Genomic DNA, 14,808 nt, shown 5'->3' on the forward strand with positions numbered 1-14,808 from the left:
TACAAGGTTTTTCCAATGGAAATCAACATAGGAGACAAAGGTTGTAGATCTGGATGAGAGTTAGGATAGAGACTGAACTTACATTCGGTGCAGCTCAATTGCACTGTGTTAAGCAATGTAGCAGCCACATGTTTTCAGAGTTAAAGAAAATTAAATCCTTGTTTTCTGAGGCTAAAACTACTGTTGCTTCCTGTTGAAAATTGCTAGGGAACCACTGACATTAAATAAAGTATGGCCAATAAAATAAATGAATACTGCTTCCTGGAGATACTAGGCTATTACATTTTGGAAAAGTCACTCCAGTCTAATTGTTGTGACAGTATTGCCTTACTTAATCTTCATCCCCAAGGAAGGAGAGAAGGAAGATTTCTGGAGAGAGATGAATTTTGAATGAAAAAACTTTACTGGATGTGGCCTGATATTAGTCTAGCAAATCTACTTTAATAGCTCTTATTGCAAACTGCTAGCATTATTGCTTAATAGAAAGAAAAGGTGAAAAATATTTTATAGTTGGGTTATGTCGCTAAACAGGAGCGTTAAAACAACATGAGTTTAAACAACTTTGTGGTAGAAGCATTTTGTACTGGTTAACTTGGAAGCAATTTATGATCAGTTTCTCTTCTAATTTAAAAGGTCGTGTTTCCAAAGGGTTAAAGAGTTTGGATGGTAGAACTGCCTGTGGTTTCTCTGGATTCCTGGTCCCTTGCAGGATACCTGAGTGCAGTCACTGGGTGCTTCTTGTACAGTCAACATTAGCCTTCTTCCCCCCTCTGTTGCTTCTGCCTCTGAAGTGTTCCCTTTCCACCTTCCCTTCATGCCCGTGTTCCTGTAACTGTGCTGGCTTCTGCCTGGAGGTAGACTGGAGCTGGGAAGTTCTGTTTACCCCACAGATGGCATCAAACACAACCCTTGCGCAGTCCGTGCAACTGCTGGATAAGCCCTGTTGCAAAGCTGAGCTGGAGCTACTCGTCTGATGACAGTCTCTCAGACACAGAGGGAAGAGGTCTGTACTTGTGACCAGTGCTGCTGCCACTGGCCAGACTGAGGGCAAAGCCTGGGCAGATGAGGGCAGGTCTGTTCTTCTCCATACAGTCAGCTCCTGCGTGTGTGCCTGGGTGTAAATGCCCCTCTCTACCTTTAGATTGCATTTTAATGGATTCCAAACAAGGCGCAGGCTGGGGCTTTAGGATTTTGTTTCTGATCAGGAGAAAAGATGTTTAATTAAAAAGCTGCTTTTCTGCGGTGGCTGGTTTTCTTGATCTCTGCAAACTTCAGAGGGCTGTCTACAGACAGAGGGTTTTTGTTTGAAATTGTCTGCAGATTTATTTTGCTTTGTTCAGAGATGCTTAAACAGAATTCATAGCAGAAAGTAATGTGAAAGGCTGATAAATTGAATGAGCTTTTACTGTGGAGGGGTTTAACCTGGGAAACCACTTGGACAAGCAAATCAAATTGTCCTTGCTTTTATATCCCATTGCTGCTCCTTAGCTCACACCACAGTGTGTGGTGTGCTCTGTTTGTTCTGCTCAGCGGCTCTGATGCGGCACTTGGAGATGGCTGTTTGCCTCTCTTCTGAACTGCATGAATGTACTGCTGATGAGAGTTTGCATTTTGCAGGATGCTGCAGCTAGTTCAGTTGTCCTATGCTGCATAGTTAGATGTATTTAAAAAAAAAAAGGCACATGGACAAAAGCAAAACTCACTAAACTTTGTTACCTATAGTTTGAACTTCTTATCTTGCCTTCTGTTATCTCATTGATAACTGCCTAGAAACAGACTTCCTGCTGAACTAATTGCCTCTAATTGTGGTAGAGCCGTTATCTTGCTAACCTTAAACTGATCTTACACAAACACTAGTGAGATAATGCATACAGTTTTTGTTTTACTGCATTTTTAATCCGAAGATCCTACATCACTTTAATAAACTTAACTCTGGTTAGCTTTCTGGCCTGCTGGAGAGCTAAAACAAAATAAATAAATAAATCTTGGGATGTATGTATTTTTTTATTGTTTATTGTTCCTCCTTTGATCAGCTTCCCACCCCTAAGTCATTAGTCATCTAAGTATTGCCAGCAGTGATTGCGATTCCCATATAAATAATCTGTGCTTGACTTGAAGTAAATTCAGAGATTCTCAGTCTGGTTTTCACATTAGAGATTCATCACTCTACTTAGAGTAATTAGCAGAAAGATCAACAGCATTATGGGCCATGAAGAACAAGCTGTTCAGTTATCTAAGGGTTGGCATGTGCTGGCAGGACTTGTAGGCTGTCCCCCTGCGTGTAGGGAGCAGTTGGCAGTGGCAGAAATTTGGAGTTCTTGCTAATCTTGTATTGTGTGACATTTTTCATTAATATTGCTGATATGCAGATTAGCTCATTAAGCCTTAATGTCAAAAACTTGATACAACTTGGTGGCTGGGGAGAGTGGAGTGTAAAATCACCGGAGTGTGCTCTGAAACGTCTTTGGCAGTGCTACCTTCCCATTCCCTACAACGGTTTATCGTAACTAGGAGGTAATTGCTTTAGTGACAAGCATTTTGAAAAGATTGTTCTTATCACTGATGGTCGATAGAAGTAGATAAGAGGAAGTGTTCCTTGTTTCCTCTGTACTATCTCAAAATTGTTTACTGACTTCCAGTTAGGGGCCTAATTAATTATCTGAGTGCCCCTGTGTGAGGAGCCCGGTGACTTCACAACAGTCTCTGGGGATACTGCTCCAGGGACCTTGTTGACCCGTCTCCAGTTCCAGAACCTCACTGCAACGGGATGTGGGGGAAGGATGGCATCCTGTGCCGGTGCTCTGTCAGGCATCCCTTTCTGTAGGAAATTTTCCTTCCTAGGCTTTCTTCCCCCCACACATCAGAGCAGAAGTACGTTTTGTAATAGTTTTTGTTGTCATGATGTGTGGTGGGACTGTACCTGGTTGGTTTGGGGAGTCTTCTCAGCTGAGGGTGCAGCTGCCTGGTGATGAGGGCAAAAGGAGGAGGGCTCCACATCCAGGTGAACTACACACCACTGTGGGGAGGCACAAACCATCTCATCCAGTGTCACTGCTTGCACAGAGCACGTCCTGGAGTCTTCTCAGTGCCTCCCTCTAATGCTTTCGTGAAGTGTGTTACCACACGTTAAATGTCTTCCAGACTTGGTAGGAAGAGATGTAAGCAACATATTCTGTAATTATATACCTGAGAAAATTGCTTTTTTAAGCAGGCGGTATAAGACTGTCTTCTACTGATGAAACAAATATATTCTGCTATGAAACGTATATTTTCAAATGATTCTTGGTGCAGTAGTGCTTGAGATGCCATTAGGTTATATTTGTCATTGTCAGTTACTTTTGTCACTTAAGGCTTCAGTCAGCGTGCATGGTTTGGTTGGTATTGCTTCCCTGTACGCTAGGGGATAATTTCCATATTCTTTGACATGTGGATTCTGCATCATGTAATAGTCTGAGATGAGAGCAGGAGATACTGCATTCCTGTCTCGTTATTTTGCCTTTAACTCCTTGATTGCAGCTTAATCGGGCTTATATCATCAGAACATCAGAAGTTGATTGTTGTTGAGATCAAAGCAAACTGCAGCAGTAGAGTGCCTAATTAGCGGATGAACTTGGGAGTTCCTTGTTTTGAAGGGTGAAGAAGTAGAATTTAGTCATTTTTGGGATGCTTTATAAAAGCAGCTTGAAATTTGGTTAAACAGTCACTTGTACAGTGGAAAAATAAAACATGGAGAAAAAGAAGAATATGCATAGTAAATTTCAGAGGTTTAAGTTTGTAGCTCTGAGAAATATTGCAATAGCTGTTGAATTAGCTGGCTCAAGTACACTTAGCAGTGTAAGCATAGAAGCACGTATGAAAGAACTTGCCTGGACTTAGTTAAATGCTTGGGTTTGATCAGCCGATTACCTAAACCTGAGCACTGTAATGCTACAGTCTTGTTGTTGCTGGTACCTGAGCTCGTTAGGGCAAAACTGTCTCTGCAGTGTTTATAAATAAATTATAATTGCACACCAAAATTGCATTACTCACACTCCTAGAGGCTTGCTGTGGAGCCAGTGGGCTGACTACTACTGAAGGGAAATTGTCCTTGCTTGCTCCAAGACAGATGCTTTAACAAGAATTGAATGTACAACTGAGAAACACGAGAAGAGCATAAAGCAGCTTTTATGTGTAATCCTTAGAATGGCGGTCAAATGCTTGAATTGGAAAGTTTATCATTATTTCCTGTTGAAAACAGTAAGGGACTTTTTATTAGGAAACTTCTTTCCCTGTTAGAAAAATTACTGGAAGCACACAGTTACAGATAGGCTCTTGAATTTTGTGGCATAGCAATGTACACCTGAAACAGACCAAGGGGTAATAGTAGGGATTATTTATAATGTAGAGGGGTGCTACGTGCCACTTTATGCTTGTAGTGGTAGGACAAGGGGCAATGGTTTTAAGTTGTAAGAGGGTAGATTTACATCGGTTGCAGTTTCTGGCCGTTTTCTTCATAGTACAAGGGAATAATTTTCTTCAGATCTTATCATATCTATGAAGCAGGTAGCAAAAAGCAAATACTGAGCTGGAGAAGAGTTGGGAGCCTAGAAAAGAAAATTGACAGATGGCTGAAGTAGTTGTTCATGTAGTCATTGAACTGAGCTCTGGTGAACGTAGATGTATTCTATACACAGCTTGGTTGTGAGCCTGCCGGTGTTCGGAGTTGCAGATAAGAGCTATCTCTGAGCTTTTGCTTTGCAGGATTCCTCTTTTTGCGAAATTAACTTTATATCAGAAGGTACAATAAAACTGCCTCATTGTGACTTAGATGTGGTCCAGTTTAACGCACTTCCAGTAGCATTACGTGCTCAGTGAGAACTTTAAACATTGACTTTCCAAGTGTGTTTTTTTTTACCCTGTTATCAGAATTTCAGAACGGGACCTTACTTTTTTTCTAGAATAGCAGTGAATTAGAGAAAAAAGTGAAGGGGAAGCAGGGAGTTCTGTGTCAGGGCTTTGTTGTAGAATGGACCAGCAACCTGTAAGTTTTGAAGGTGTACGCTGGTACTGTGGGAAAAGTGTTCTATTTGTTGGTAAGATAAAGAAAAGGAAGCAACAGTATGTGCCCATCGCTGAGCTCACTGATTAGATATCTTCAGCTGTTTGTTTCGCTGAGTTGTATTTCTGTATGACTGAGAGAAAGGAAAATAGAGTTGTAAATGATAACTTCAGACCTTATAGTTTCTTAGTCTGATATCAGTGGCACTGGCTGACTAACATTGCTATTAAGGGAGATATTTTTGGCATGGAAAACTTAAAAACAAACCCCAAACCTCCAACCTTTAAAATGTTTTATTGCTGTCACAGTGCATCAATAATTGTTTGTAAATAAATGGTCAAAATAAAAATATAATTACACCGAGTATGTGTTAGCAGAAGAGTTTTGAGTAATCTTATTTTAAACAAGTTTCTGTATCGTCATTTAAGTGTTTTTCAGCTATTGAAATGGGACGAGAGAAGTTTCTTGCTAGCTTGAAACGATTGAGCCTTTCTGAAAGGAAGGATAATTGTATGTGTTTTATATATTTCTTTATTGGTAACACTCATAAACAATCTTGATTGTTTTTGATAGATTGGATACACATCTAAACCTGCATCCTGGTAGTTTCCAATCCAAAACTTGATGTGCCCTTTTCCAAAGTTGCAATGTGTGTCTTAGTTTTGCCTTTATGGGGCAAATTTATTGCATTCATGACCAGATACCACTTCTTCCGCTAATTTTAGAAACTGAAATCAAGATAGTGCATTTTAAGTGGATTCTGCAGTGTATCAAGAAGTGTAAAATTTGTAATTAGGTTTTAGTAGGATTTCTGACAAGGGTTCTTGTACTGTAACATTTCTTTTGTTTCCATCCACTGTTCTTTAGCTTTCCATTTCCCACTTACCACTAGTGGGAATATGTACTGTAATTCCCCATGCACTGGTGTGAGAGTAGGCCCTAAAATTTACAGCCTTCACATCATTTCCTAGAGCTGGGCAGCCTGGAACAGTTAAATCTGCAGTAATAAAGCAGAGTGCCCTAAGCTGATGGTAAGCTGCTCCTCCCCTTCTCCCAGGGCAGTTTCTGAAGTCGTGTGCAGGTTTTGTGGCTGTGGCTGCGCTGTGAGGTGCTGTGGGCTGCCGGGCATCGAGGTGGCTGGGGGCTGGCTTTGGTCTTTCAACCACTGGCAGTGATGCCTGACGGGAACTTCCCTTTTTTTGGTGGGGAGAAAAGGGAAAGGACTAGGAAGAGGGAGAAGTACCCGACTGTTTCCTTGCAGTGCACTTCTATCACCCACCCACAGCTGTCTGCAGTAGGATCCAGTTTCACCTGAAACCATGCTCGGTGAATCTGTCTGTACCACAGAGGTCACTTCTTGAGACAGAATCAGCTGTTTTTGACCTCAAAGTAGTGAGAGGAACCTACCTTTCTGAATTGTTTTTAAATAATCTGCACACCATAAATATCTGCAATTGACTTATCAAAACAAGTAAAACAAGTATTTCTTGGCCTTTGCTCTGAAGATTGCAGGATGGCTAGAGCCTATTTTGTAGAAACACATTGATGCTGGCCTAATTTGTCTGTGATACCTTTTAATCAGGTGCATAGTTTCTGCACTTCTGCTTTGGGCTAGTGGTGTCCATAGTTGCTGTCAGCCCGAATCCAGATGTTTGAATTGTTTAAAAGTGCTTACTTGTCCTTCATTTGAAACTGTGTAAAGGAGAACTGCTTTTAATACTTTAATTTGAAATTATTTCTGTTAAAATCTGCCAAGGTGCTTCCTCTGTGTTTATCCTTATATTTTGATTAATTGCCTAACGATTTCCAACAGTGCAATCTGCACTGCCCTAAGATTTTTTTGTAAAGGCAAAAACTTAATAGGATACCAGAAGTTTTTCTCCATTGTAGGTAACTGCTAAAATATCGGACTGCGAAGACTTGAAACAAGTAATTTCTAACTTAAAAATGAAAATACAAGGTTTATAGGTTTAATCCTATTAAATTAAAATGAAATTACAAGTTTTAATCTTTTAGTCATTCTCAGTCATTCTGTTGGGATGTGGTTTTCAGAGGAGGAGAGAATGAAGGAGAATGATACCTTAGCAGTAGGAAAGATTTCTGTAATTAGAGTAGAGCAGAGCTCACCTTCTGTGACAGATCTTTGCAGAAATGTATGCATTTTTTCAGTCTCTTTTGGCCTTAAACAGTAAAAAATAGAAGAAGCATGCATACACTGGACACAACAGAAGCAAGAAATAATAAAGATTTCCTTTGGGGATTCTGCAAACATCCATTATGTAGGAAGCAAGACGTGATAAGCAAGTTCAAGGGGAAGGTGACGCTTTGATCTGCAGTGATGTATTCTCTGTGTCCACCAACTATTATGTAATACCATTAAATAATGCTAAATTATTGCCATTACGTAATCAACTTAAGTCACCTTTTATTGAAAAGCATTTTGATAAATGTGCTGGACTAATGAGGATTGTATTCAGATGTGGGAAGAGATGACATTGGAACAAAGTGGTGTGACTTCAGGCTATCTTAATGTCTTCAGGCACGGAAAGGATATCAGAGATGCCAGCAAAGCCACTTTAAAGGACATGTTAGGAAGTCACAGGCCTTTTTTGTACTGAATGGGACAGCAGTATGTGGACCTCTATTAGCAGATGACTCATCTCTATCAATAACTAATAAAAGTAATGATAAAATTACAACCCAAGTGGCAATGGTCTGCTGTTAGATGGAGATTAGCCTGGACTCTGGCACTTTCTCTGCTGTATGTATGCCAAAACGCTGAATTACAATGGCAAGGATGAGATGTAGCTGAGGTTCCCCATGAGTCGATTCACTCTGAAAGGAAAGCTGCTTGGAGCTTTGCACTTGAAGGCAGAAATGAATGCAGTGTGAAAATCAATAATGCATTTCAGCTCAAGTTTTGTGTGTAATACTGATACTTAAATCACTTACTGGTGAGAGGGCATCACCGTGTACATTCAAGGGGTTATTAAAGAACACAGCAGAAATGTAAAAGGGAAAAAGGCATACCATTATTAATGGAACTGTAGCAGAACATATAGGAGTAGTATGGGGACAAGAAGCAGGACTGGGTAGTCTGAAAACAAGGTGACTGAATTTTTTTAATGGGGAGGAATTGAGGGAGAGTTTCTGGCTAATTCATTACAAAGGCTTTTATTGTATAGTGGCTTAATGTGGTGGTTCCCTAACTCCGCAGAGTGGACTGAGGTTTGGAAGAAATATTTTTCTATAAGAAATCATGGTGTTCTATTTGTTTTTGGAAATGAAACAACAAACAAACAAAACTCATTACACTCATTTAAAGAAGCATAGTATTTAAAGTACTGTTGTCACTTTCTGTATATTTTGTAGTTGCTGGCTTTCTTGTCGGTAACTTCTGTTCTCCTGGTTGTGTTTCTCTGCAGAAAGCTTAATGCTATTCCTTTATTAGACATTTAGGTTACCGTCGTCTCGTATAAGCCATAGCTCTTTTACTTGTATAGCAGGTACATTTAATATATGCCATTTCTGTGTTTAGAAGCATCTGTAGATGTACTATATAAAGACAAACTAGACTTCTGGATAGTCTGCTACACTTGCCTTAATTTCACTACGTTGTGAAATCTTCTGTGCCCTCATGGGTAGTGTTTGGGGCTAAGGATGGGAAATCATTTCAGCATTGCACAGGCTTACACGTTCACTGGTGATTCTAATCATCTTCGATGTCTGCTTAACTGTTCTGCAGGCCCCCCAACCCTATTTTAAATCTTTCTAGAGGTTAACCAGGCAAGAAAAATAATAAAGATGAAATTAATTCTTACGTTATGGATGCTGGCTGTGATGCTGAGTTAATCTGCTCTGCTTTTTTGTCAGTCAGGAAAACCTTGCAGTTGTAGGAAGGGCCTAGTAAACATTTTGTTGTTGTGAACAGAAGGCTTGCTTGCTCTCCCTATTCTATATTAAAACATCATAGATATTTTCAGGTGTTTGATCAAGGTAAAAAATTAATAAAATACAGATGCTTGTAAAGGACAAAAGATAAAGGCAACTATGAAGATGTTCCATGTCAGCACAGCTTGGTGCATGGCAAAGTACAGAGTGCTCCACTCTGGGTGACTAGCATGAATGGGAATCACAATATTTTCTGTGTTTTTTGGTCTGACTCGCATTTACAACAAGAAGTAAAGCATTAATAATAGCACTTATTTCTTGTATGCCTTTCTGCTTTCAGACTTCATTGATTTGTTAAACCCTTTTGCTTCAGGATCCAAACTGAAACAAAGCTAGGTTAATTTGTCAACAAAATCCAAGTAATTGCATTCATTATTTTTTTTTAATTTTTTTTTTGGGGGGGGGAAGCTCAGTGAGATTCATCTAAAAAGAAAATTGGTGCAGCCTGGGAAAGGTCTTGAGTCTAACAATGGATTTCTCAAAAAGTTTAAAACCCCTACTATAAAGTGCCTTGGCTAACCAGAGAGTGCTTTCCTTTCCCAATTTTGAACAAACTTTGTCATTAAAACACTTCTTACTTTACATTCTTCTTTGTTCTTCGGATTAAAATTTTGGAGCATTCTTGCAAAGTTTAATTTCTGTGTTTTTATCTGAGAGGTTTTTGTAGTCTGGGATTCAGCAGTAGAAAATATCCAGTTTTAGCCCGAGAACCTCATTTTAACAATGACTTTGGGGACAGGAATCAGGAAAAAAAAAGTAAGGCAAATGTATAAACCTCTTTCATTGTGTAAAGTATTAAAGATACCTGTCTAAATGCAGAGTATGTATAACTTGTTTATTTCTACTCACTTTTTTATCCTTCCCCCCCTGAATGAGAAGGAATTAACGTTTTGAGGTGACATATCTAGTCAGCTATAACTTACACCTCTCACTGGCACATTCCAGGATGACCATCCATGGAATATCAAAGATACGGGTTAAGCTTTCTTTATGGAAGCCTTTTAGTTGAGGATGGTGGAAGGACATGTGAAAAAGAAACCTGAATTCTGGAGAATGTTTTCCTGGGTGACTTAGCAAAACTCTGCATCTTTGTCCTACATTTTTCTTCCAGTTTTGGCCAAGTTGTTGGAAATTGGGTGAAAACTGTCTACAGGTTCAACTTTAGCAGTGTACCAATGAACAAAAATATGCTTTGAAGGCTGAGAAGTGTTAAGAGGACTATCTGGTGTTGTTGCTTGGGAACTCTACAGATCCCAGTAAAGTTGGTTTCCACAGACCTCAACAACCCTGTGGACTTGATGTTTAAAAATAAGGTTGTGAAGGTAAGGACTTTGATCTCCGGGCAAGCCAGCACCCAGTCACTAGTGCACAAATCCTGTGTCAATGGTCATGCATGTACCCCATAGTTCTCTGAGGGGGCCAATGCTAATGTAGCAACGACACTTCAAGAAACAGGTGCTTACTATGTGTGGCTTTGAAGATAATTTTCATTTCAGCTGTTCAATCAAAATCTTGCACCATGCTCTGGAATGTAGATTTGTTTCAAAAAAAAATCTTCTGAATTGTCTCTGCATCAGCTTGTTGACTAAGAGAAGTCAGTTGCTTGAGTGGTGTGATTGCCCCACTTGTACATAGTTTTCAGATGTAACTAAGAATTTACAGATTTGTGACCACTCTGTGTAGTCTGTTACCCTTTTTGATAGTGGTGGCTGAAAGTATGCAAAAAGGGAACAGTATCATTACACACTTGTTGTAGAATCACAGAATGGTTTGGCATGGAAGGGAGCTTAAATATTCACTCAGTTCCACCCCCCTGCCATGGGCAGGGACACCTCCCAACAGACCAGGTCACCCAAAACCCCATCCAGCCTGGCCTTGAGCCACCTCCAGGGATGGGGCATCCACAGCTTCTCTGGGCAGCCTGTGCCAGTGCCTTACCACCCTCTGAGTGAAGAATTTCTTCCTGACATCTAATTTAACTCTCTCCTCTTTTACTTTAAAGCCATTTCCCCTTGTCCTATCACCATCATCTGAGTAAAACATCACTCAATGTATTTTCCAGACTTCTCTCCTTGCTTTTGGTTTGCTGCTTAGGGGCTTCTTGAGATTAGTTAGTACCCCCAAAGTTCTCTTTTCTATGAACTCAATCAGTCTCTCCTTGAAGGCTTAAACTTTTTGGCTGCATTTGTCAAGGTGTTTCACGGATCAGTCATTTTTGCGTGGAACAGCATTGCCCTTTTTGAAACACAGTCCTCCCATCTTCCTTCTGTTGTGTTTTAGTGGGAGAGGCAGCAGTGATTGTTGTATCCTTGACATTCCTGTTTAGTTATGATTCAATTTTCTGAAAATATGCAATAAGTACAAAAAAAAAATATGTAAAAATATCAGCCTTTTAAGGGATGAGAATAGTCAGGAAGCCGTCTCTACAGCATTTTTAATGTAACCTTGCTGTTTACCAGGGTTGATCAGGAGAGCTGAAGTTTTATTTGATGTTAGCCTTAGAGGGTCATGGCTTATCATAGCTCTTTGAAACAAAAATACAAACTGTGTCAAATAACCAGCTTTCAAAGAGTAATAAAATCAAGGGTAATATTTTTTTAAAAATGTATTTTCTACTCTTGTTTTACTTCTGGCAAACCTTCAGAATATAAGTTTCTTTGGTTCATACCCTCTATTGTGGATGTTTGCTCTGTTGTTTTTGCGTTAATCATGTTTCAGAGTAGGGTAAAGGTACAGTTGTGAGATTATTGGGGGGGGGGAAGGGGAAGAATTTGCGTGAGAAAAACGTCATGCGGAAGGGTGACATTAAGGGGTGGCAAGTGAATTCTAAAAATACTGCTTTGATGGAATCTATTCTGGTCAGGGCTATAGTGAAAGAACAAATGTTTTAAAATGGTGAGATGCATACTTTAAAAAAAAAAAAAAAAACAAGGATAAAGTAAGAGCTTTCTCTTGTAGTAAACTGTCCATTAAATTGCTTCATATGCAACATCTAATATTTTAACATACTCTTTCTTAACTTGACAGGCAGGTATCTGCTTCCCAATGCAAATGGACAGCAGCTGTGGCAACCTGCAGAAACCTCTAATCTTGTTCGCATGCGCTGCCAAGCACTTGGGCAGTCAGCACCTTCACTTACTGCTAGTTTGGTGAGTAATTTTTTTTTGCAAAGCTAGGAGTATACAAAAAAAAAACACTAAATCCATTACATCTCCATGATCTCTGAATTTTTGGAGGGATGGGAATCAAACCAGAGTTTATGCCCTTATCAACCCCTGTTCCTTAAGCTTTATCTTTCCTGTTACTAATGCATTCCAGAATACAATATTATTTAAATGTCATTCAGTCACACTCAACATATTATAGTAATAGTAACTCTGAATAGCATTACTGGGTTTTGTATAAACTCTTAGCTGAATGTTGCATTAATGTAGCTATTTGCATTTAAATGGTTTCTTTCCAAAAAAAAAAAAAAATCAACAAAGCGTGCTTTTTAGGACGACAGTGGAAGGTAACTGTCCATTTTCCTGGGCATTCTTTTCCATCAATTTCTTTGTTTCCACTTCCTGCTGGACTCTTGTCCTCAGGAGAACGTGGTTATATGAAGCATGAACTTAATTAAGCCTTTTGGACAAAATGATAAAGGGAGAGAAAAGGGAAGAGATGCTTCATACAGCCGAACTTTCAGCTTTTGTTTTGAAGTATCTGTAATCCTGCTTTGTGTTTCTGTAAATTAAGATCTTAATTGTTGAAATTCAGTGCGGGACCCTGTACACTCATCTGTACTTCTCTTCAAAGAATTGTGTTAATGAATATATGTATAATAAAGTAAAAAAGGGTTTTTAATGATCAGACAATGCTACACAGACAGCACCGTGCCAGTTTTTAGCATTATAGAGGTATATAGATGGCTGGCTTCCCAATGAATCTATCTGAAATTGTATTTCATTTCATCAGGAACACATCTGTACTTACAAATGTAATTGTGATTTCTGCTTCATGGTGATGTTAATTGTTCGTGGCTCTGTAGGGCAGATGTTGGTTATTGGACTGCACACTTATTACAAACACTTGATTCCATTTGAAGTTTTCTGCTTTAAGCCCTGCTATTTGCTGAACAGCTGATTATCAACCTATGTATTTTTTTTTGGCATTTTATTAGGAGAAATATCATAGTTCTCTGTGAAGAAGTATTCAGATTATGTGTAGTTGAAATGGTAAAGAATGTCAAAGAATATGATGAAATAAATTTTTTTTTAGTACATTTCCCTCTTTTTTTCCTGTAGTAGCTAATAAAAAAAATCTAATGACTAAATAAGAACGTGCTGTGTTGGTATTAGATCTTGTATTTCTGCTTGCACAAGTCATAGGTATCATGCTAGTTGTGCTTTTTTGGTGTAATGTGTAATTATATTAAGAGTGAGATTCAGCAGCATTTTGACAAGAAGTATTTTAAATGGTCATAAAACAAAAGACTGATGAAAAATTCAGCAAGCCGTATTTCCTTAGGGGTCTGCTCATCACCTGTTGGCTTTTATGGTGTATGTCTGCTACAGACTTCTGTCCTGTCTCCACATCTTTTAGACTGCAACTTCTCTCACGTGTTCTGCTGGTGCAGAAGTGAGTGAGTGGCAGATCTGGGCAGGTGTCCATGGGCTGGAGATGCAGGTTCTCTGGAGAAGTGTTAGTTTGTTATCTGGAATTGCTGATCAGACTCACTTCCTAAGGAGGCTGGTGTAACATAGGCAGCACTATTCTGAAACCAGCTCAGACAAAAACTTTGCTGTCAGACTTCCCAAAAATCTGGTCTTTGCTGAAAAGAGTCCATAAGTTAGGGTTGCTCCCCCAGTTTTATTTTATTTTATTTTTTTTGTCTTGGTTTCTGTGTTGATGGAGTTGAGTTTGGGAGGCCTATCATTAGTTTATAGTGCTGGGAGCTTTTAATTGCATTTACAAGAATTTAACCTGATGTTTAGAAGAGACTTGTGTGAGTTTCTGTGTAGCTTTTCACTCTGAGTTGATTTTTCTAGATAAGTGAGATGCTACCTTAGAAGTTTGGCCATTACCTTCTTCCTTTACCAGGACTGATTGTTCTTGCTGTCATTGATACCAGGCTCTGGTGTGGAAACCAGTGAGAGCAGAGGCTGGTAGGGGTCAGTATAGGCAAGAATAATTTGTGAGCAGCTCAAATGTAAGTACTAACACTTAGAGGGGTTGCAAATAAGGTAAAAAATACTGTTCTCTTTTTCTGTCAATTTGTAAAAACTTGCCAAGATTGCTTATTGTGTTACAGATGTAAATCCTTTCTGTAGGAAACCAGAACATTTTTAAGTGAGTTACAGAATGTTGATTTTTAAAAAAATAAAAAATAAAAAAAAGGTTGCTGATGTTGCTGCGCATGGAGTTCAGTAGGTATCCAGGGTTTATCTCTGCAAAGTTGATAATTTGACTACAGGTTGAAAATACAGTTCTCATATAAAGCTATGTAAGTGGGTTGAACATGTGTATGGGGGAGGCTTACTTTCAGGTGAAGGGGCAGTGTTTTGGACTTGCTGTGGGCCAAGTATACCACTGGGAGTCTGCAGAGAGAATTAACATGGATGTGAACATACATATAATTTTCATAATGTTCCTAAACTTCATAGAAGGGTGAAGCTGAGGTGTGGAACAATCCTGCTTTTGGATGTTCTTACAGGCCAAGCATTGGTCTGGCCAGTCTCTTCACTTCCCCTTGATAATCAGTGGAGTCAAGTACATGCTCCTGGAAGGCAGGTCAGAATATCTCTCTCTGCACAGGGTCTTATGGGAGTTTAGGGAAG

The 14,808-nt window shown here is 39.3% G+C and overlaps 1 protein-coding gene across 5 annotated transcripts in view; it reads left to right on the forward strand.

Moving 5' to 3' along the window:
• MAST4 (microtubule associated serine/threonine kinase family member 4) overlaps positions 1-14,808 on the forward strand; it is a 294,272-nt gene that overhangs the window by 68,092 nt on the left and 211,372 nt on the right. For all 5 annotated transcript variants that reach the window (XM_035309515.1, XM_035309516.1, XM_035309517.1 and 2 more), the window contains exon 3: positions 12,017-12,138. In XM_035309515.1, coding sequence (XP_035165406.1) covers positions 12,017-12,138 — 122 coding nt within the window. The remainder of the gene's footprint in view (positions 1-12,016; positions 12,139-14,808) is intronic.

This window comes from Oxyura jamaicensis, chromosome Z (genome assembly GCF_011077185.1).
Source record: "Oxyura jamaicensis isolate SHBP4307 breed ruddy duck chromosome Z, BPBGC_Ojam_1.0, whole genome shotgun sequence".
Classification (NCBI taxonomy): domain Eukaryota; kingdom Metazoa; phylum Chordata; class Aves; order Anseriformes; family Anatidae; genus Oxyura; species Oxyura jamaicensis.